The sequence below is a fragment of the Anastrepha ludens genome, chromosome 2 (genome assembly GCF_028408465.1).
Source record: "Anastrepha ludens isolate Willacy chromosome 2, idAnaLude1.1, whole genome shotgun sequence".
NCBI lineage: Eukaryota > Metazoa > Arthropoda > Insecta > Diptera > Tephritidae > Anastrepha > Anastrepha ludens.
The window spans coordinates 39,030,689-39,055,375 of NC_071498.1; the positions used below are offsets into that span (position 1 = coordinate 39,030,689).

Below are 24,687 nucleotides of genomic sequence, written 5' to 3' on the forward strand. Positions count from 1 at the left end.
TCCATCAAAAAGGTATTTATTTTCTTTTTGATTTACCACCTTGATCAAACAACCACCGGATGACGTTTGAAGTCAACTGATTCGAGCCCTGTTTTTTTTTATTTTTGCAGGTTGCCATATCTGCGATTAGCATTCCTACTAAAATTTTATCGCCATTGTTTGACATTTGTAAATGTTTCGCCATTGCACGTGTTTTCGATTATTTTATAGTTTGAAAAATGGATTTAAATTTGCAACAACGACTTTGTATTAAATTTCAATGGTGCGAAAACCTCAGAAACGTCTGAAAACTATTTTGCTAATGAATGATACTCTAAAGAAACAACGAACGCTTCAGAAAAGGTTGTGAATCCGTCTAGGATGACGAATGTAGTAGTTGATCAATAACCGCAAATTAACCATCAGAGAGCTTGCATAAGGCTTGAAAATTACTTATGGATCCCTTCAAGGCATTGTTGTTTTTGATTTGGGTTTTCATTCATGCAAAGCAGACCCCGCGTTGATATCGCCAAATGTATGATTCTCAAGGCTGAATCCGACCCCACATTCATCTAACACATCATTACTGGAAACGAGACGCGTATTTACATATTCATTTATTGTACGATAACCAAAGCAGATATTAGACAAGTGGGTGGAGTGATCCCAATAAATCAAGACCAAAAAACCACATCGTTCTCAGTCAAGAAAAAAGCGATGCTCACGGTTTTTATGGATGACAACGGTATTATACACCACGAATTTTAGCTAGGAAGATAGGCTATAGACTAAGGACTATAATGTGGGTGTTATGAAACGTTTACGTGAAGCAATTCGCAAAACAAGAAAGGATTTGTGGAAATGCAACTCTGGATTTTCCACAATAATAACGCACCGTCGCAAAGTGCCATCATTATCGCATAATTTTTTACCAAAAACGAAACAAATACCATCCAAAAGCAATCAAATTCGTCTGATATGGCTCCCTGCTTTTTTTCTCTCTTTGATCGGATAAAAAAATCACTACAGGGAACATGTTTTAACAGCCGAAAGGAAGTAATGGAAAAATCGAAGACGACTCTAATGACTATTACGAAAAAAGAGCTCCCGAAATGTTTCGAGAGCTGGCATAAGTGCTTTGCAGTTGATGGGGAGTACTTTGAAGACGATAATACTACTTTTGAGGAATAAATTGAATTTGAACTTTCTAAATATATTCCGGCAAACTTTTCTATCGAGGTGGTAAATCGCTCAGACAGTACTTTTCACTTTCAAGTTATATTATATATTGAAAGCTAAGAAGCTTTACTGGCCGCCGTTGCAGCAGTCAGAGTGTAGGAGCAATAATATTCTTAGAAATAGGAATTTATATCCAGCAGAGGCTTGGCATCCAAATAAAATGTGTCGACTTCTGAATAGTCGGTCGTCTATCGCAGTAGATAATCTCATACTGGACCAGGACAGAATACGAAATAATTTTTCTTCGTTACAGTGACTCTATGTTATTACTTACTCAATGCTTTAGCCAATCACAAATATTTTCAGTTCGCTCAACTGGAATAACAATCACTCAGTGTAATTCCGCTTAGCTTCTTAACAGTTGATCGCCTTTATCACGTGCCACTGCGGTCTTATTAAAGATTTGTTTGTGCTTCCCAGAACTTTACAGCAAATAAATACCGTTTACCATTACACCATTAATGGAATTCACATAAAATTCACGGGAGGTAAACAAATCTATGATGCAAGCGCGATTCCCATTGGCACAGCATATGGTTGTGGATTAAAAGTGAAATGGTGGTCTTATATATATGTATGTTGGTATAATCATTTGTTGTATGCAACCACCAAAGTAGGGTTGCAACTTAGAAAGAAGAAAGTCGCTGTTAACCGATAAGTTCCAGATGTGATTATCTTAGATCAAGAAGCAGCTATAGGTAAAATCACACAAAAGTGGGATACATCCTCCTTAGAAAAGTATGCAAAAAAATTAAATAACGCCAGATGTACATAGATCGTGTCAGACCTAATCGAGATCGCATTCTTACCTACGCTTTCAACTGAGTGAGTTAATATGGACTTAAAGCCCTGTTAGTCTAAGCTTAACTAATGATTAATCTGCTTTGTGTGGTTAGGGGTAATTTTTTTTTGGCTAGTCAGTTGCTCAAAAATAAAAACATAGCGCTAATATCATACATCTTGTTTCGACTTGACTTTAGCAAAATTTCCAAAAAAAATTTATAATTGTAAAAGTTATCGCTGGTTGTGTGGAACCCATTTCTCCAGAAGTCTCTTGCGGTGATCATCACAAGTCCTTGGCGATTCATCTAAAATCAATCGGACAAGAGAAATTGGTTTTATTAATAATAATTTTGTGCCTGATCGAAGCTTCAAAATTGACAATATGGCGCCCTCAGAAAATATTTTTCAGATTTTCGAGAAAAAAACCGAGAATTAATTGTTAAAAACAAACGAAATTTAAAAAAAAATCCTTCGATCAGGCACGAGTTTTTTATGTTTTTCACAAACAATATACATTTTATTGAAGTTTCAATTTTAAGTTACAGTTTTTAAGTACGGTTTTTAAGTTACAGTGATCTCCAGTTCAAAAAACATAGTTTTAAGAAAAACGCATTTAAAGTTTTTGTGGCTTATCCGGAGCACCCGAGCGTCCCTTGTTAATTGTTGAAAACCCCAAAAGTATTTGTTGGATTTACTTCAAATTTTCACACAATATTTTTTAGATATTATGCTTTAAGAAAAAGTGAAAACCCCCTTATGGAAAATATCATTCGTGACTTAACTTAACCGCGGTTATTTCCGTGAAAAAAGAAATGTTTCAGGACTTATTTTGACGATAAAGATAGCATTATTTTATTTAATCAATCTCCAAAAAGTAATGTAAAATTGTCAAATATTGAAAATTGAACTAGTGGCAGCCTCAAGAGGTACCTCGAAAAGAAGTTGTTTTGAGATATGCATCATAACTCGCAACAGAATCATCATCATTTAGTACACCTTTTTCACCACAGTTTACTTTTAGGCCTATTTACTTCGATATAATATATTACTACCTACTATCATAAAACAAAAAAAAAACGCCTAGTATCGAAATGTCCGGGACAGAACTTTTTTATAAGCTACTACTGCTGTTTTCTGCATCTTACTGTACGCTCCTGCGCGCACTTGACTCACAGCGGCTGCGGCTGTCGAGCATTTAGAAGACATATTCACATACATATATGGGAGCAAACATAATATAATATAATATATACAGAGCCACGACCATTCGACATGACAAAAATTCACGATTCACCAAATATTGGCAAATATTTCTATAAGAAATATTCCAATATTGACTATTTCGATTTGATGGCTTTAATCTTAGATATAAATGTTTATCTTCGTTGAGAAAAATTGGCATATGGGCGGCTCGAACTTATAAAAGAATCATGATCGCTTTCGCTGCGCCTATGAATGCATTTTGTTTTTGCAGAATTTTAGCGCCTATGAATGTATTTTATACTTGTCGTCGCTACGCTTAGAATTTTAGCTTTGGACAACACAGCACATAGGATAGGTCATCAAGATGCAAATGAGAATTGTTTTAGCATTTCTTGGGCAGGAATTCGATCATTCGGATATTTACTCCCTAATTATTGTATGTAGATGTGATAAGTCGATGCCTCGTAAGGTAGGTCGTGGTGCTTCAATACATACATACATACATACATGCATACATTTGTATGTGTGTAACACTTTACAAATTAAAGATGCAATTGAACTTTTGTTTAGTTGCCCCATATACCTATGCTTAAAGTTTCTTAAAAGTTTTCTTTTATTTATTTTAACCCATTCGATCCCATTGTACTCGCTTGAGTACAGAAAAAGCATCTTTTTCGAAACGACGTCAAAAGCCAACGCTTACAAATTTTTAAATGTACTCGCCACTTTATAATACAGAGCAATGTCGAAAAGGAATACACATGTTTCTCCTTCTTTTTTTTGAGTCCCGTTATCCGTTATTCACTTGTCTTTGCGTGCACGTTTGCTATTTTTCTTCTTTTCATGGTTTAGTTTGCAATAAGCCTCTGTTTGACAAAATCTAAGTTATCACGGAAAAAGTTCAGTGTTGTAATATTCATAATACATATAATTTGTATACTTTATACCAAAAAAACGAAAAAAGTTGTGGAAAAGTGCATTTCGGTAGGTTTAAATTCTAGTGTACTCGCATGGGTACAGTGGGAACATTCATATATATTTTGTGTGCATATTTCATGTAGATTTGGTAATGGATGTAAAAAAAATTTACGGAAAGAGGTTTCATAACCTTTCTGCGGCCACCGACTATATTGAATCAAGCGACCGTAGTCACTTCGACTTCGCTATTATACCGCCAAATACCCACTGTGACACAGATGAGGAGGACATTGAAGAGGATAATATATTGCGTGATGATATTCCAACCTTGGAATCGTATTTTTCGATTCTTCTTTACGTCATATGACCTTCTTAGAATCTTGAAAGAACAAGGATTTAAGGCTACTGGGACTGTTCGTGAACGGCGGACCAAAAAATGTCCTCTGAAAACGAACAAAGAACTACAAAAGAAGCAACGGTCTCCCCGTTTGATTTTATGTAAGTTTATCATAATGATTTATTTGAATAGTTATTTTGTATCAAATTTTGTAGGTTTTCTGACTCAGGAATACTTTTTGTGACGTGGAATGACAATAGCGTTGTGACAGTGGGAACAAACTTTGATAGAATTAAACCTTTACATACCGTCAAACGATGGTCAAGACAAGAGAGGCGCAAGGTGAATGCCCAGCAGCCGAAGTTGATAGCGGAATACAACTCAGGAATGGGAGGAGTTGACCTCCACGACCAAGCTTTGAATACTTACAATATAAAGTTTAGAGGAAAGAAATGGTGGTGGCCTCTTTTCTCCACAATGATAAGCTCGTGCGTAGTAAACGCATGGAAGCTTTATAAAATCGCAAGTAAGAGTCAATGCGACTTGTTGCAATACCAACATGAAATTGTGCGATTTTATTTACGCAATTATAATATCCGGGACATATCTTCAAAACGATCGACAACGGCATCAATAGCTGGTTCCTCATATAACCATTTTCCCAAAAGGATATCGAATCAGCTGAGGTGCAGGGAGTGTCACCAAAGAATTCGATGGACTTGCGAGTTATGCAATGTAGCCCTTTGCGTAGAGAGAGAATGTTTCAAAAACTTCCATACTGTTAACCGAACTAATAACCAAGGAAGTCTTTGAAAGTGTCTTTTTATTTAATACTTCATATTTTCATATACAGGCAATGTATATACATATTATCCCATTGTACTCGATTGGGTACAGCCCAAAAAATTTCTTTCTTTGATTTTTTTTCGTGTTTTTTTTTTTTTTAAGGAGCTTAATTACATTATTTCAATAAACGTTTTATAAACGCATTTAAAAAAAAAAACTGTTTTATATAAGGTTGGGATTTAATGGGTTAAATTTCAACGTTTTATACTGTCTAGAAAATACATATATTATTCCCTATATGCCTTTCAAAATGCCGTCGACCATTAGACAATTTCATTGCATACAGAAGCCGAAAAACTGTGCAGAGCCAATGTACTTAGAGAGAATTCACTGTAATCAGTTCTGTTAAGAACTTCCCGCTGTCGAACTAGCCGAAGTGAAAAAACCTTCGCGGTTAAACTTGACAATTTAACAATTCACACTATTGGTAGCTCGTGAGACTTCTCTATATCATTAACGCGCTCTGCAATTTCCATTAAACACGCAATGGAAACAGTCGACAATTCTCTCAAACCCAAAACCTACTATAGCATTTAGTCCGGTCAATTTAGACATTTAATTGTAGATCACCCTTACAATTTGACCCGACTAGTTTGGCAATGGTGGAAACGTAGTTTAAAAAAATTTCAAAGTAATTCGTCCAGTACATTTTGAACTATGGCATATATGTATGGACCACAATTTTAAAGATAAAAAAAATATGCAAAAAAAATGTTTCTTTATATTTCATCTGCATGTACAATACATCCCGGTACAAGTCTGGAAGTTTTCACACTTCACTTTTTCAATGTAAATTTGTATTCTTTTATTCTCTTATTCTTGGGAGTGTAAAAAAGTGAGTGGAACAACATCAAAACGCACGTCACAAATAAGAGGAGGAGTTCAGCCAAATAATATAGCCAAAACGGGTGTAAGTGCAAATTAGATATGTGTCTATAATAAAATTGCTCTTCTTGAGCAAGTACTATATTTTCATGACCAATGGAAAAGTAGGCATATACACCCAGACATTTGAGATGACCTCTGCCAGCTAGACTTCATTCACAGCCCAAGAGATGTGAACAACTGATGTGCGTTAAATCTGAATTAACTCTATTCTTCCAAATTTTGCCAAAAAATTTCAGAAAAAAGTTAGGTCAAATGCTAGATAAAATTGAAAATACCTCAAAAAATCGAACACCTCAAAACATCAATTTTTTTTTTTTAATAAAATTAGTTCTTAAAATTTATTTTTTTTTTTATAAATAAAATTACTTTTTAAAATTTTATAGGACTATGAATAAGTTCGTTTCGGTTTTACAACAGATGGCGTAACTTGATTATTATTCCATCGATCCACATTTCCAAACATTCATTGGAGAGCTACTGTCGTAAGGCACAAACGTCAGTATAAGTTTTTTATTTGAAGCGTAAACAACAATATTTTTACCACACTTGAAAATGTCGAATTTCGTGCCAAATAATGTGTTTTTGCGGGGAATTCTTCTTCATTATTTTAATATGAAGAAAAAAGCAGCCGAAAGTCATCGTATCTTGGTGGAAGTTTATGGTGAGCATGCTCTATCTGAGCGAACGTGCCAGAAGTGGTTTGCACGCTTTAAAAGTGGTGATTTTGGCTTGGAAGACGAAGAACGCGAGGGTGCGCCGCCAAAGTTCATGGATACCGAATTGGAGGAATTGCTCGATCAAGATCCGGCTCAAACGCAAGAAGAGGTTGCAAAAACTTTGGGAGTTGATCAATCAACCATTTCCAAACGTTTAAAAGCCATGGGAATGATCCGAAAGGTAGGCCATTGGGTGCCGTATGAATTGAATCCAAGAGACGTTGAACGCCGTTTTATGGCATGCGAACAACTGCTTCAACGGCACAAAAGAAAGGGTTTTTTGCATCGAATTGTGACTGGCGATGAAAAGTGGGTCCATTACGACAATCCAAAACGTCGGGCAACGTATGGATACCCTGGCCATGCTTCAACATCGACGTCGGCGCAGAATATTCATGGCCTGAAGGTTATGCTGTGTATCTGGTGGGACCAGCTGGGTGTTGTGTATTATGAGCTACTGAAACCGAATGAAACGATTACGGGGGATGTCTACCGACGACAATTGATGCGTTTGAGCCGAGCACTGCGAGAAAAACGGCCGCAATACGCCGATAGACACGACAAAGTTATTTTGCAACATGACAATGCTCGGCCACATGTTGCACAAGTGGTCAAAACATACTTAGAAACGCTCAAATGGGATGTCCTACCCCACCCGCCGTATAGTCCAGACCTTGCGCCATCCGATTACTATCTCTTCCGATCGATGCAACATGGCCTGGCTGACCAGCACTTCCGTAATTACGATGAAGTCAAAAAATGGATCGATTCGTGGATTGCGGCAAAACCGACCGAATTTTTCACAAAGGGAATCCGTGAATTGCCAGAAAGATGGGAAAAAGTAGTAGTAAGCGATGGACAATATTTTGAATATTAAATTTGTAACCATTTTACGTCAATAAAGTTTCAAATTTCGAAAAAAACCGCACGAACTTATTCATAGTCCATTACTTAGAACAAAAAGAGAATAGAAGGTATACATAGGAATGCAAAATTTTATTAGCGGCATCAAATAAATTAAATTTTTCAAAATACGTTCGCTAAATCTTGATTTGCTCAAGAAAAATGTTGGCTTAAAATATAATAAATTTGATAGTTTCATGAAAAAACAAGTTTTCACAAGCAAAAAAAAAAAAAAACATTTTCAGCTGTCAAATGCTAGTTGAGCAAGCTAAATTGCGTGTGTGTGAACAGCAAAGTCGAGAACTCAATTTAAAACTCCAATGTCTTAACTAACGTGCACATCTGAATAGCAATAAACTTCTGGGCCTATTTAGTAAAAGACTTTTTCTATGACCAACTGAACGCCATTGACAGAATATTCAGTTTGTGTGTCTACAAAGTATTACGGGAAGAAGTTATGGAGTTACAGATCGAAGCATATTAAAACATAAAAGATTACGTGTTAAAAATTTAAAAATCATCATTTTAGAATTAAGGAAATTATTATTGTAACTTGTAACAAATCTCGAAAAAACTAAAACCAATAAACCAGTCCTGTCGAATTTTAAAGCATCGCACACCTTCTTCTTATACCCGTATGTGTATATGTGTGTATGAGTTGATTCCGCTGCCATACCTTTCTGCTCTCCTATTCAAACATCCCTTCAGTGGCGCTGTAACATACGCTGGGATATGGCCACCACTTCACACTTAATCTCTGAACGCATGCTTGGCCACAAGTCCACAAATAACGAAACACGATTTATTTTTAAGTGCTTGTTAACTTGAGACAGATTTCGCATGAGAGAAAATAGTGAGCGTGGCATATTGATTTGTTTGTTTTGATGTCAAAATTGGTGTAGTAAATAATAAATAAAATTAACAATGAAATGCTGAAGATAGTATCTACATATGTATAGGTGCGGGTGCAGTTAAATGTCCTTATAAACAAAACCATAACGGCCAGTCACGTGTGCGAAAAAATAATATTTACCTTTGATGGGTGAGCCATTGGCTCGGTTCTTCTGCTATTTTGACACTCACAAACCATTTCGCGCTCAAAAAAGTGCCAGAAACTCGGAATGATATCTACGTATTCGTACATAAATAACTAAATACATAAATATATATGTGTGTATATATGAATAAAACGTAGAAAACTTCTACAGAAGAGCTTGACTCAAAAACTACTGGGCCGATTTATATATATTTTTTATGAACTTCAGGATGTGATCACCTGTTTATATTAAAAACAAAGTGGTTTATTAAGGGGAGAGGGAGCCTGCTTTAGAGACTTCAAAAACTCGATTTTTTTGTTTTGCATAAATGTCTTCCCAAACTATACAAGAATGTATTCTCAAAATTTCAGAAGCAAATTCAAAATATTTTCGGAGTTACAGAAGTGCGATTTCTTGGTTTTTTATTTTTACGATTTTTCCTATTTGGCGGGAAAGATAAGGAAAAAGTTAAACGTCCCATCGAAACGAGATAACATTGATTGTATTCGGAATTAAATTCTCTTCTAGTTGAACCTTAAGAAAGTTATGATTAACCCACTTTTTAAACAATCTAAAGTGAATTTGTTTTTCCAAAAAACAGATTTTTTTTTTAATAGCGAAAAATTTTTGAATTTCACTCTTTTTGTTTCGTTTTCTTGGTTTAACTAGAATAAAAATTTGTTTGGGTTTTTGGTTTCAGATGAAAATTGAGACCTGCATCTTTCCCGCCGCACGACACATGCACACTCGAGGCGCCTCGGCAAAATGCTTGTACCAGGCATAATATGACATATATTTTAATGAAAAAATTTGAGAAGACTGTTAAAATACAGAACAATAAAACCTGAAAGTTTTGTTTCAATCGAATATTTCCTTCCTTCCCAAAAAAATCCACGAAGAAATCGATTTTTTAAGCCTCTCAAGCAGGCTCCCCCCTTAAAAAAATTGACATAAATTTGAGTATCATTGCAAATATTCCTAAGAAAATTGTACTCCAAATATTTTTTAATTATAGCGTCGCCACCAGTATTTATTACAAAAATAGCAATTTATCACAAATTCCAAATGGCGTTTAAACAAGCCTTAGTGAAAAATAATTTTGGGTAGAGTTCCCATTAATAAACTAATTCGCAATTTGGGAAGGTATTAGTTTAAGGCTACTAAGCTACGAAAATAGTATTACAATTAGATTTTCTGCTTAACAGGGGTCCTGAAAGAGTTAGAAAAATATGTCAGAAACCGGATTTACTATTTAAAAGTAAAATTAACACGTTGACGCTCAGTTGGAAGTCAGTAGGTGCTTCCAAAAACGCACTTTTTATTTTTTTACCAATTATTTAGTTATTGAGGAGTTTAATGAAGATTTAATGCTAACAAATTGTATATTTTTTGCCTTTTTTCTTAAACAATTTTATACGTCTATAGCCGTCATTTACTTTTTATAGCTTCGATTTCTCTGATAAGCAAAAGACGGCTATAGACGTTAAAATATTTAGCGTTGTTTTTTGAAAATAATGTAGCAGAAAAATTAAAAAGATATATTTGTAAACTATAACTTTATTTTCCAAATATTTTTATATACATTTTCTTTTAATACCAAAATCAAAGAACAAAAATTTGTAGCACCCTAAGAAAAACTCAAGTTATTTAGAGCTAATAAATTTAGTTTTAGATAACATTTGCCGCATAAACTTTAATTTTGTACAATTTCTGCAACGACGATATGTTTTATTTTCCTTTTTATTCTCTGGTGTCGGAATTAGTTCAATATAATGTTGATTAGTATTTCTTAAGCATAAAGATAAAGAAGATGAACTACAGGTATTTGTTTTTTGTGGCCGACCTCATGTTGGCTCTGATGTTGAAATATGTTTTGGTAATCTAATTAAGGGGGAACGCCGCTGTGGGGGGCCAAAAAATAGTCGATTTTTGAGATTTTTTTTTTGTAATAGGACTATGAATAAGTTCGTTACGGTTTTACAACAGATGGCGTAACTTGATTATTATTCCATCGATCCACATTTCCAAACATTCATTGGAGAGCTACTGTCGTAAGGCACAAACGTCAGTATAAGTTTTTTATTTGAAGCGTAAACAACAATATTTTTACCACACTTGAAAATGTCGAATTTCGTGCCAAATAATGTGTTTTTGCGGGGAATTCTTCTTCATTATTTTAATATGAAGAAAAAAGCAGCCGAAAGTCATCGTATCTTGGTGGAAGTTTATGGTGAGCATGCTCTATCTGAGCGAACGTGCCAGAAGTGGTTTGCACGCTTTAAAAGTGGTGATTTTGGCTTGGAAGACGAAGAACGCGAGGGTGCGCCGCCAAAGTTCATGGATACCGAATTGGAGGAATTGCTCGATCAAGATCCGGCTCAAACGCAAGAAGAGGTTGCAAAAACTTTGGGAGTTGATCAATCAACCATTTCCAAACGTTTAAAAGCCATGGGAATGATCCGAAAGGTAGGCCATTGGGTGCCGTATGAATTGAAGCCAAGAGACGTTGAACGCCGTTTTATGGCATGCGAACAACTGCTTCAACGGCACAAAAGAAAGGGTTTTTTGCATCGAATTGTGACTGGCGATGAAAAGTGGGTCCATTACGACAATCCAAAACGTCGGGCAACGTATGGATACCCTGGCCATGCTTCAACATCGACGTCGGCGCAGAATATTCATGGCCTGAAGGTTATGCTGTGTATCTGGTGGGACCAGCTGGGTGTTGTGTATTATGAGCTACTGAAACCGAATGAAACGATTACGGGGGATGTCTACCGACGACAATTGATGCGTTTGAGCCGAGCACTGCGAGAAAAACGGCCGCAATACGCCGATAGACACGACAAAGTTATTTTGCAACATGACAATGCTCGGCCACATGTTGCACAAGTGGTCAAAACATACTTAGAAACGCTCAAATGGGATGTCCTACCCCACCCGCCGTATAGTCCAGACCTTGCGCCATCCGATTACTATCTCTTCCGATCGATGCAACATGGCCTGGCTGACCAGCACTTCCGTAATTACGATGAAGTCAAAAAATGGATCGATTCGTGGATTGCGGCAAAACCGACCGAATTTTTCACAAAGGGAATCCGTGAATTGCCAGAAAGATGGGAAAAAGTAGTAGTAAGCGATGGACAATATTTTGAATATTAAATTTGTAACCATTTTACGTCAATAAAGTTTCAAATTTCGAAAAAAACCCGCACGAACTTATTCATAGTCCTATTAAGTAGGAATGATTATTCGAGGATCGGACAAAAGGCAATTTATTATAAAGGGTGGTTAAATTTCATAGGCCGATGTTGAATGTGAACCACACCTAAACGTCAACGACACCGTTGGACTTCTTTATTTGGGGATATTTGAAAGAAAAGGTGTACATCGATAAGCCAGAAACAATTCAAGAGTTTAAGGAAGAGATAATTCGGCACATTAACGGCATAGAACCTCAATTATGCCTAAGCGTCATCGAAAATTTGGACCATCGGATGGAGGTGTGCCGCCGAGGCCGTGGCGGCCATTTGGCCGATATTTTGTTCTAAACGTAATTGCCATACCAATATTACCATAATAAAGAAAAATTACAACATTTTCGTAAAAAAATTGTACTTTATTCAAAATCAACACCGGCCCTTGAAACTTAACCACACTTTACAAGCTTATCAGTTGGCGACTTAAATATACAACGAGTGCACAATTTTCAATACTTAGACTGCTAAATTACCGAAAACTGGGTTCCTTATAGAGAAGAAAGAGCTACCTTCTTTATGCTGTGGAAATATGGACACTCACGAGCTTTGATTTGCACAAATTAGAAGCAGGTGAAATGAGCATTTTTTACAGAATACAAAAAGGAATCGGCAGAAAACAGTTACCCCAGCTAAGAAACATTGGACTGGAATCCAAAACATAGGAACTTGACTAACATCATGGGATCGAGAAATGTGTGATGAAATTGTTAATAATATAATACAATATAATTTAATCTTTTGATTGTTAAATGTTATTTATTATTCATTATTTTTCAATAAAATAATACTTGAATATAATTTTTCAAATGTCAGTATTTAAATTGTTATTATTTAAATCGTTCTATGTCAAATATATTTTGTATAAAATTGTGTGATTGCCTGCATTCGAAATCGGATTGGCCAATAAAAAAGAAGAGGTACATTAATATATGTCGTTATATAGTTATTTATTTTATTGTGTATTTGAAATTTATTTGGAGCAAACATGTTTGCCTTGAATTCTGACCATTCATTCTTCATGGAAAATTATATCAAAAAACCAATTAAAAAAAATTAAAATATAGTTGTAATAAGTCGTAACACACTTAAACTTAATAATTAAAGTAAATCTCAAAATTTTTTTAAGAAACCTACAGTACAATAGATATGTATGTATATTTTTCGGGAATATATACATTTTTTAAAGAATAAAGAATAATTCCATTCGGAATGCACAGAGAGAACGTAGGTTCAAATCTCGGTGAAAGACCTAAATGAAGAAAATTTTTTTTCTAATAGGAGTCGCCCCTCGGCAGGCAATAGCAAACCTCCGAGTGTATTTCTGCCATGGAAAAGCCCCTCATAAAAATATTTACGTTCGGAGTAGGCTTGAAACTGTAGGTCCCTCCATTTGTGGAACAACATCAAGACACACACCACAAATAGGAGGAGGAGCTCGGCCAAATGCCCAAAAAGGGAGTACGCGCCAATTATATATAATATATATCTGATCGAAAGCTCAGCGCTCATAGAAACATTTCAGGTGCTCATAGAAGGAATCTTTGGTCGCATCGTCCTTCTCTTCCATAGGGGCGTGGCCGCAAATGAGTGAGAGGTTAAAGAATTTTGCTTTGATGCGGATTACTGACGCTCGTGCAGAGGAGTGAACGTAAGTTCTTAGCAGCGAAGTCTCTCTCCTACAACAAATCCAACACCGAATTTACGCTTGTTTGCATGGTTGCTGTAGTAGACGTCGTAAAGTCCAATGCTCTTCTGGCCGTGCCGAGTCCATCGTATCCCTTGAAAAACAGTGATCACAGCCTTTGCTCTTATGAAGACATCAACGAGCCAGGCAGAGGCACCTTCCTCATTAAGAGACTGGACATTCCAGATGCTTGACCTGAAATAATAATCCTTCATTGCTTACGTGGCAGCTCCCAAACCCTGCACACAACCAGCTAACCTGGTTTGCTTCGTCTTCTCACATTAGCGCGCTCTCAAACGAATGTTCGAGATCTACCCAGAGGATACTTGGGTGAAGCCCGGAAGTTGTAAGCTGCTTGGACCTTATCCAAAAGAATCGTCCTGGTCTCTTCCAAGTGAATAGTAATTAGTGACTCCCACTACTTGCGTGGACTTCTGTACACGGAACCATCATCCTAATTTAGCATACTTAAATATTAAAAAGGAAAACCATATTAGAGGGAAGCAAAGCTAAATATCGCAGACTTATATTATAGCTGCTTGGTACCACTACGATGCAACGCGTGACACAGTGCTATTTCCCCTACTCGTTCCATTTTTTCTTTGATCTTTATCGAATAACTTTATTTTTCGCATGTCATTTTGCAATCTTATTTATTTTTAAATTTTGTATTAAAAACCTTCAATAACAAATAGGTACTAAACCACATACAATTTTTTTTCAGTCATAGTTTTGTTATACAAATCTGAATATTTTCTTTTAAATATATTTCATCTTTTCAGCTTGTAGGCTTTGGTTTCTTCCCAAACGTATTACCATCTTCAATTGTCTCCGGCAACGGATAGCCCTTCGTTTCTGGCATAAGAAAAACCGAAGCAGCAGCCAAGAGGGCAAAACCTCCAAAAAACGCTGGCGGTATCCAAATATGTTTTTGTTTCAATCCCTCTATCCATGGCGCTATAATCGAGCCTACACGTCCAACAAACGAACACAAACCCACACCTGTCGGACGAACGACAGTGGGAAATAGCTCGCCAGCATACAAATAGACATTAGGAAATGTGACCGATGCACCAAAGAGACCAATTGTTGCTAAAATTACTTGCACAATGCCGCTAAAATTGTGGCCAAACGCCAAGAGAGTCAACGAAACACCGCTTGTAAGATTGGATAAAAAGAGTGTAAAACGACGCCCCATATACTTAGTGGCCGGCACACACAAACAGGTGCCTGGTACACCCATAAGCGCAGCCACCAAAATATTAAGGAACATATTACCAGTCAGCGAAGTCATATACTGTGATAAGCCATAGTAAACCAAGCAAACAACCAACCAATTGAAAGCCATCGCAATAGTCTTCTGGCACAGATAGCCATACTTAAATAAATCAGCAAGACTCCCCTTTTGAGCCGTAGCTGATGCCACGGCCTTCTGGGCTTCTTCTACGTCATGACGTACTCTATCGGTAGGTTGGTTATTGCGCGCAGCAGCTTTTTCGAGCAATGCAGTGGCTGCGTCAGTGCGCCCAGTCGTAACCAACCAGCGTGGGGATTCTTGAAAGTAAGAAAAATATTAAAAACAGATTATAATAGCAATCTTTCATGCCATGTGGCTTTACCCGGCACAGTCCAAAAGAAAAGTATATACACAATTGAAAATGATGAAAAGGATAGATGATACCAACGCCAATGACGTAAAAAGTAGGCGAAGAGCGGCAATGTGGCATGACCCAAATTGAAAGGAATCTGATAGAGTATGGCCATCATTTCACGCTTACTTTTACCCACAATTTCCATGATGATCGTGAATCTGCAGAAGGGGAAAATTTTTATATGATACCTAAGAAATTTAGTATTTACCCAGTAGACATGGTGCCGCCGGTGGCATAACCGTCCAAAAATCGCATCAACATAAAAAACCAAAGCCATGGTGATGCCGAAACTAGACAACCAGAAACCAATTGTAGCATGCATGAGCTCACAAACATAGGACGACGTCCCCACCTGGAAGTATAAAATGCAGAAAACTTAAGACACGCACAAGCACATCCACCCAACAAACCCATTATTTTGCTTACCTATCCGCCAACAGGCCCATAATCATGTTGCCCAACATAATGCCCACCATGACCAGTGATTGTGCCAATTGTTGAATCCATCGGCGATCGCATAACAAATCCCATTCCATAATAATATTTTGCTCGAATATGCTATGATCATAATCGTATCCATCGCAATTGGCTTCGCAGACATCTGTGCCATTGCCACCACCACCGCCACCTTTGCATGTGGCTTTTACAGGAGACTGTAGGAATACCATAGAGATTTGCACCCAACCGGTGGGTGGCTTAGACAAAAAAATCCATAAACAAACATACAACTGCCAACGTCCCAAGTCGCTACCTAAAATAGAAATGATAGGATCGGGACGTTGCGGCTTCTCTGGAAGATAGAAGTAGAACAAATTTGAGAGAATAATTAGTGAGACAAGTGAAAGGTGAGTAGTTTACCATCCTTAGCATCCTTTTGCATTGCCCTTGACTTGTACGAATTTTCAAATTTTATAAGAGAAACAAAATGACTTAAATGAATAAATTTCGAGACAGTTTTTCAGATGAGCATTTCGTTCGAAAATAAAGTGAAAATAAAAGTTTAAATTCAAACTGTGCTTTAACAGAAATAGTTTTTTCTTAAAATTAATCAAATTCAAAAGAGTCGGTACCCAGCAAACATATTTGGTCCGAAAAGCCTCCTGCGTATGTCAATGGGAAAGCGCCAACAAAGATGCTGCTTGTTAGCTCCGATAAAACTCGATTTTTCGATTTGTTTACCCTAATATCCGGACGGTTCAGAAAAGCAAATGGGCCGTTTACAACTCTTTGAAAAAAATGTATTTCATTTCATTTTATTCATAAGATAAATTAAATAATACAATATGAAGACCAATTAAAGAGGTGTATGCAAGAAAAAGCATGATTGCTACCTTTTTGGGAAATTTTGTTCAATTAAATTGATAAAATAAATGCCGCACGAACCAAGACCGAATAAAGAGCGCCAAGTTCGGTCGAATGTAAAAGTTTTGCTCACGGTTTTCTTCGATTGCAGGGACGTTGTGCATCATGAGTTCTGGCCACAGGGTAAAACGGTCAATAAGGAATATTACCAGCAAGTTATGCGCAATTTGCTCAAAGCAATCCGCCAGAAAGCCCGGATTTGTGGAAGAACAAAAATTGGCTCATGCATCAGAATAACGCCCCTGCTCACACATCGTTGCTTGTGCGCGACTTTTTGGCCAAAAACAACACACTAATGATGCCACAGCCACCGTATTCCCCAGATCTGGCCTCCTATGACTTTTCCTTGTTCCCGAAACTGAAGAGGCCCATGAAAGGACGACGCTACGCTACGATTGACGAGCTTAAGACGGCATCGAAGGAGGAGCTGAACAAGATAAAAAAAAGATTTTTTGAAGTGCTTCGAAGATTGGGAAAACCGTTGGCACAAGTGCATAACATCTCATGAGGATTACTTTGAAGGGGACAAAATAGACATTAATGAATAAATAAATAATTTTTGAAAAAATACAAAATTCACGATACCTTTTGAACACACCTCGTATACCTTAATATACAAACTTAGGCAGAGCAAGTTTATGGTTATGCCTTAGTCGATGAAGTAAATAAACTTCAACATTACTTCATTAAAAGAATCCTCAAACTACCCGAGTTCAATAACACCAAAAACTAATTTAGAAGAAAGCCACATTTATTCTTTAGAACTACACATGAAGTATATCTGGAAAACCATTTATAAATACAATTACAACAGACTCTCACACAAGGTATCTTAAATAAAAATATGTCTTGACTTAAGCATCTGTACGACATGGGAATGGAATTCGTTCTGAAGTCTGAAGAAAACATCACCGCAACAGACTTGCAAGATCACTGTATGGAACTTCTTACGAAAACGAAAATAAAGAGCTCAACATGGCAAGGCAAAAAAGACAGGCAAGCGCGACGCGAATTTATAAATATTTAGATTAGAGTAGAATGGGGTAAGATAGGTATGGGGGCACAATAGGTAGGTGGGGTTTTCGTCGCACTGTTTTTGCAGAGGTCACTCGTCTTATGTGAATTGAATACGTGGTGGGGAACAACGTTTGCGACTGTCATTTCGGCCGTCACCATTCATTAGTTATCCTAGTTCTGGCGTCGTTTAGTTTTTTGTGAGCTTTTCTCCGACATAGCATTTTTTTTATTCTACGGTGCAGTGCATTTAATGTATGTAAATATTTGTCAGGTGAGTTTTATTTTACGTAGAAAATAATGCTGAACACGAATAATGTGTTAGTTTTTTGATATTATTGTTTTAAAAAAAAATATCGACACTAACATAAAACATGTGCTTGGGGGCACTATAGGTCAGCCGTCTGGGGGCATGATAGGTCACTACTTTTAATGGAATAAAATAAATTTTAATTGTTTTTGCAGCAAAATGGTGCGTAATTATGTGCGAAAAACGCCGAAACGAAATGAAGAGGATGTAAAAAACGCAATCGCGGCAGTCCGAGATGGCGCTAGTGTTCGATCAGCCTCTAAACAATTTAAAATTCCGTTCGAAACATTACGTGCTCGCGTGATGAATTAAAGAAAAATTCCTAACTTTTATAACATGTGCAGTGTTCATACTCTATAAATAAAAGTTAAAACGTTAATTTCCAAGCCATGTACATTGTTCTTTTCCTCTCACACATAGTGACCTATCGTGTCCCCCGATTTTGAAAATATCGAAAAAAAGTACCTTTGTCTTATTGAATGCAGCTTCCAAAAAATATTTAGCCAAACATAAGTCAGTATAACCAAAATGTTAGCAGATAAATAACCTTTCAAAATCTTGCTTATTTTTTCAAAATCAATGCAAAAACACCGTAGCAAGAGCTCTCCAAAAAAAAATGACCTATCTTACCCCATTCTACTCTACTAAGAAAAAAAAAAAACGTCATTACACGAGGGCAGTGGTAGTAAAACGGTGCTGGTCACTAATTAGGATTATTTCAGGGGAAACACTCAACCACTTCAACAACAACAACAACTCAAAAGAATATATGCGCCTAGCTGATGTATGGAAGAAGATACGCAGCACTTCTTAGGAAGATGTCCGGTACTGAAGGAGATCTGAACTAGAAACCTAAACGCAGCGAAGCTAAATGAAGCAAGAGTAATAGATATACTTAATGGCCACGATTGGAAAAAACTAACCTGCTTTATATATCTACTCAGCCTTATGCTATAGAGATTTTCTTATTGCCGAGTTTAATTTTTGATTAATTTTTTAGCTGTGACAGACAACATTGTTATTGCCACAATGAAATGAGTATACCTATGAAATGAGACTTTCTATTAGTATTATTCATACAACAATGTATTTTTGTCGCTCTTAAAAATGTCTAATTTCGTGCCTTCAAACTACGATTTCCGGACATCGAAAAACCACTTGTGAAATGCTGCTCTCCCGGTTCAAAAGGAAGTTTTTTTTTGCATCGAATCGTTACGGGTGATGAAAAATGGGTGTATTTCTCCAATTCCAGGCGTAAACGATCGTATGGTCCGCCCGGCCAAAAGCCAAAAACAACGGCCAAACCAAATCGCTTGGGCCGCAAGGCAATGCTGTGTGTTTTCTGGGATCAGCGTAGTATGATTTGGTACGAGCTATTAAACACCGAAAACGCCCAGAATATGCAGATCGGCGTCACAAATAAATTTTTCTTGATGGCAATGCCCCGCCCCATCGAACAAGAGCGACCCGGGAATTGGCGGAGACGTACGATTGGGAACCGCTGGTGCATGCGGCTTACTCACCAGACTTGGCGCCTTCCGATCATCATTTGTTTGCATCGATGGGCCACGCACTTTCCGAGCAGCGCTTCAGTTCCCACGAAGAAGCCACAAAATGGCTCGATGATTGGTTTGCGGCCAAAGACGTCCAATTTTTTTGGCGCGGCATCCACAAATTGCCTGAGAAATGGAAAAAATGTGTCGCTAGCGAGGGCCATTATTTTGAAGATTAAATTTGTAACCATTTTTTGTTAATAAACGTTTGAAATTGAAAAAAGTCTCATTTCATAGGTATATACCGGTATTTAAATTAATAATTGTATAAATTATTGAAATGTAAGAAGCAATGTTTATAAATAAATAAAGAATTACTACTACTATACCTTAAAATTCGGCTGATATTTGTGATAAATTGCTAATTTTTCAATTAAATTCAGGTGGCAACGCTATCAAAAAAAATGTTTTTGGAACAGATTTTTCTTAAAATTATTATTATAATATAATATATAATAAATTCAATTATCTATAATTGATGCTTACACTCTTTTTGGCTGTTTGGTTGAGTTTCTCCTGCTACCTATTTGTGGCGAGCGTCCACAAATGGAGGGACCTACAGTTTTAAGCCGACTCCGAACGGTAGATATTTTTATTTTATGAGGAGCGTTTTCATGGCAGAAATGCACTCGGAGGTTTGCCATTGTCTGCCGAGAAAAAACTTTTTCTTCATTTTGGTGTTTTACAGAGATTCGAACCTACGTACTCCGGATGTAGTCACGTACAAACACCTTCGGCTACGGCGGCCGCCTTTGCCTTGATACCCTTGCTGTAATACTTAGATCAGTTCTTTACTAAAGTACGTTTTTAAGTACAAACAAGTGGCAACATCCTGCTAAACGTAATAATCCACTCAAATTAACTACAATCCATTGGCATTACACCAGTGTAAAAGGTTAAAATCGGGACAGTCGTTTTTTTTTTTTTGCTTGGATGCTGTTGGTTTCTAGTACAAATGATGCTCGTACCACAAGGGGTTAATTCATTTCTTTATTTTTTTTATTGTATATTACAGTCACCGACAAGCCAGTCGACTGCCAGTTGGCTGTCGATTTTACTTTGTTGAAGTTTAATTCATTATTAATTTATTATTAAATGTTGTCACCGAGCTCATTCCCAGTCCAATAAAGTTATATGAAAATTCGATCCGGGTGCCCATTTCAATTATTCACACTCGGTTGAATGCGAACTTAACTTCTCACTTTCTCACAGTTGAGCTCAAATCGGCAGGGCGAACTTAAATTGGTATAGGCCACATCCACTTGTCCGATCCACACTTAATGCAACGTCTCTTTTATTTAAACCAACAACACTAAAAGAAAATTGTATGAGGTACTGGTTTAGGATTTGGCCATTATGGCAATATTGCCAAGAAATTTTTGTAAATCTAAAACGAGGTTTAACGACCCGAAGCATGTGTGCTAAAGTCCAAGTACTATACCGACCATGCTGATATGTGCTATGTATTTTACTATAAATTCTTGTATATCTGTAGTTAACACATTCATGTATGCACGTTTATTTTTGTTGTATTTGGACCAATACATATACCTGTATACTTATGTATGTATGTGTATATAATATAAACGCGCTCAATGAGCTTATCACTCGAACTGTTTCCAGAAATTGCAGCTCATCTCGCACGCTTATTTTATTTTTCATAAAGGGTGTTCAAAGTAAAAGTTTCTTTAAAAATGTGAAATAAATTACGGCAAATTATGACTCAATTAGAATAACACACATTCTTATTAGACCGTGCAAGCATTTCCGGGTCATTGTCTGGGGATGGAATGATTCCAGCTTTGGATGAACTGGGTATGTCATGGGTATCATACATTAAATATTTTCTTAGACCAAATTAAGTTTCCAATTTTTTACCTGAGTGTGTTTTCGACTTTCGTATCGAAATATGTAGTTTGAGAAATTATCGTAGAATTTGGCGGGGAATAATTTTGTAAAACATTTTAACCCATTAGCTCTCTCCCTATGGATCGTTTAGATCCATATTTTGGTGAGTCGAAATTAGATGGCTTTTGGGAGGTCGCTAGAGGTTAAAAGTTATCTAGTTATCCCTAAAGACATTCTCACACAAAATCGACATGCACAGAAAAAAAAATAAATCCACTTTGAATATGAAACAACTTGTTTATGTTCTCTTTGAAAAGCATTTACTTTGCGACAGTTGGTGCATGTTTCAAGAAGACGTATGGAGAAAATTTTTTAAAAAATTATGGGTCGCCAAATTTCACTATACATACATACATATCATGATTCAATTATAGAAGGTTAGGTAAGTAGTGACAAGGGCGCTTTGACACTCCCTTATTTTAGGGCTGCATTTACGAAGGATGGGAAAAAGGGAAAAATGTTTTCCCCTTCTTGCCTAAAGGTAGTAAAAAAGTACGTAAAGTAACTAATTAGTCCTGTACTAAGAGAAAAACAAGTATATTGGTTATTTAATCTACATTAAAACAAAACGACAGAAAAATTATAGTTTTTTCTTTAAACAAATGTAATATTTATTTAGAATATTTTCGATGTTTATCTAACACAAGAGCACGCAGAACTATGTGATGTTACTTATGTATGTGTTTTTTTTTCTGCCGTTCGGAGTCGGCTTGAAACTGTAGGTCCCTCCATTTGTGGAATAACATCAAGACGCACGCCACAAATAGGAGGAAGAGCTCGGCCAAACACCCAAAAAGGGTGTACGCGCCAATTATATATATATATAATATATAATCTTATATATATATATATATATAATCTTGCAATAGATTTAAGTATATTTTGTGGAAGAGAACAAAAAATAGTCATAATAAAGGAATTTAATGTGTTTAATTTACTACAATAGTACAAGTCTTTTAATACACCAAAGGTCAAAATATACTTAATCGACAGGAATGAGATGAAAAGAAAGTTTAATTTTTTTTTCTTATTTCGTGCATAACAATACATGTAGATACATGTAGTATGTTACCGTAAAGACATTGCGAAAGCAGAAGTTCAGTCGATCATTTCTAAATATAAGAAAAAAATTGAAAATTACAAATTTACTAGTTTATAGTTTAAAATTTGTCTACCTTAATATACTTTGCGTCCCTAATATTAATAGGAAAATGTATTAATATAGACTAAAACTAATACATCGAAAAATTTTACATATTGGTAATATAATCCACTTTTAGTAATTGTGATGGTTTGTAAATTTACGTATATCAATACCACGTGTCTCAGTAATGAATCGGAGTGGAAATATGAGGAATGTGGGTGCACTTGCTCGTATAGGTGTTGGAACGCTGCACTTACTTCAGGCAGAAATCAAAAACCTGTAAACCAAAAACTTAAAAATAACTCACAAATATGTATATCATTACAACTTATCTGTAATTGTAGACTTAAAGCGCGAGGACTTGCTCGTGGAGGTGTTGCGCATACATCTACGTACAGCATATTGTTCTAGACGGGGTAAGGTATCGACGTGGACAGCCAGTTCGGAAGTCAAATTGATTTCAGAGGTAGCAGTACTAGGCACATAATGACCGTCACATGTTAAACAGGTATTTGCACCATCATACACAACACGCTCCATGTCTCCTATGAAATTGTCCGTAGCACCACATGAGACAATGGTAGAAATACGCGCATACGTGCTTTCGTTTCTAAAAACCACAATAGTTGGGCCACCTAGCTCTTCAACACACACCTTCCGCAGCAATTGCTCGTCTGTGAAGTCCTACAAATAAAAACTTTTTATTTATTACGATTTATTAGCAAATATTCTAAAAGAACTTACTAACTGTAGTTTATGTATTGTATGTAAGGTGGTCTCTGTTATATGTGCAAAAACGCTGCTATAAAAACCTATGAATGAAAAAGTTTAATAAGAATTTTTACAAATGTCTGATCTGGACTTACATGTATGAAAATTCACAAACCGGTGGTTTTCTGCAGCAGAAAGCCGACTCCAAATAATCGACTATCACCATATGTAAGACATAATCGACCTAAATAGTGAAAAATGACATTAATTTACAAAATAATTAGCTTTTATTATTATACTTACTTGAATGTTTACAAACAGATAAAAGATTTTCAACGAATAATAACAAAGCAAAGCGTCAAAGTGGAAACGGTGTTGCCGACCAAATAATTTGCACCAAAAGTTTAATTTTTACTACAATTCAAAAATTTTTTATAGGTACTTTTTTTTGTAAAGAAGCAACACGTTTTCAAATAAGGGAGCCGATATGTCAAGAGGGAGCGAGAAAGCTGTTTACTTACCTAACCTTCTATAATTGAATCATGCATACATATGTATTCAAACTACATATTAGGCTACGACTTCAACTTATTCTAAAAATATTCCAGCGAAAAAATTGCAAACTAAATATGGCCGTAAAAAATGTATGCCTGAGAATGCACAAATATTTGACGGCTTTCCTTTGATCCTGAGTTGGATCCCTCGAAGCTGTTGTTGTATTGCTTTGTTTAGAGAACATAATCTCAATCAATTGACTACCACGCCTGGCGTTACATCAGGCATCTTAGTAATTCGAATTTCTACGCCTTTTTTTGTCGGCTTTTGGTTTTAGCTCACCAATGGTTCACGCGACAATAACCTCGGGAATATGAATAGTTTCTGAAATATTTATACAACAAACCAACATACCGCTCTTAAAACACTCAAGAAAAAAGGCAAATATTACTCAATTGCAACTCCGAGGCGTCCAAGGTAATGTCATGCAAGGTAGGCGAGAGTAGACAATCATAGCTCGATATCGCTTACTGTTTACTGAAAAAGATTTTTTAGCAGTATTGCCAAACAAATCGGTCTAAGATGACTTTACTTCAAAATTTACTTTGCTGACGCATGGTCCCATAGCGACCTAAATATAACAAATTGAGACTTCTAAATGGATAAAATGTTAACTGTTTGAGTTGTTTCATTTCGTGAATGCGTGATGATGCACATTTCAAGTGAGTAGAAGCAGCCTGTTTAA

The 24,687-nt window shown here is 36.4% G+C and overlaps 1 protein-coding gene and 1 long non-coding RNA gene across 4 annotated transcripts; both read right to left on the reverse strand.

Moving 5' to 3' along the window:
- Nucleotides 1-14,429: 14,429 nt before the first annotated feature.
- LOC128869114 (organic cation transporter protein-like) lies at nt 14,430-20,548 on the reverse strand. 2 transcript variants are annotated; one of them, XM_054111621.1, is made up of 5 exons: nt 20,171-20,548; nt 15,872-16,235; nt 15,654-15,797; nt 15,413-15,603; nt 14,430-15,347 (listed from the first exon to the last, which is right to left on the reverse strand). In XM_054111621.1, exons 2-5 carry the CDS (start codon nt 16,111-16,113, stop codon nt 14,572-14,574), a joined length of 1,353 nt encoding a protein of 450 aa, XP_053967596.1. In that variant the 5' UTR covers nt 16,114-16,235; nt 20,171-20,548; the 3' UTR covers nt 14,430-14,571. The 2 variants fall into 2 exon arrangements, with proteins under 2 accessions (XP_053967596.1, XP_053967595.1); XM_054111620.1 differs by lacking the exon at nt 20,171-20,548 and adding an exon at nt 16,304-16,448.
- Nucleotides 20,549-22,609: 2,061 nt separating this feature from the next.
- LOC128857270 (uncharacterized) lies at nt 22,610-23,837 on the reverse strand. 2 transcript variants are annotated; one of them, XR_008453912.1, is made up of 6 exons: nt 23,751-23,837; nt 23,603-23,691; nt 23,481-23,548; nt 23,133-23,420; nt 22,768-23,013; nt 22,610-22,704 (listed from the first exon to the last, which is right to left on the reverse strand). It is a non-coding gene; the product is annotated as an uncharacterized LOC128857270 (long non-coding RNA). The 2 variants fall into 2 exon arrangements; XR_008453911.1 differs by having other exon boundaries at nt 23,065-23,420.
- Between the last annotated feature and the right edge of the window lie 850 nt (nt 23,838-24,687).

Bases quoted from the DNA above. Each gene is read 5' to 3' on its own strand.
- LOC128869114 (XM_054111620.1), bottom strand. From the start codon at position 16,325: ATGCAAAAGGATGCTAAGGATG. The intron at 16,236-16,303 runs GTAAACTACTCA...TCTATCTTCCAG, and splicing joins GCAAAAGGATGCTAAGGATG to AGAAGCCGCAACGTCCCGAT. The intron at 15,604-15,653 runs GTAAATACTAAA...CCCCTTCTGCAG, and splicing joins GGCGGCACCATGTCTACTGG to ATTCACGATCATCATGGAAA.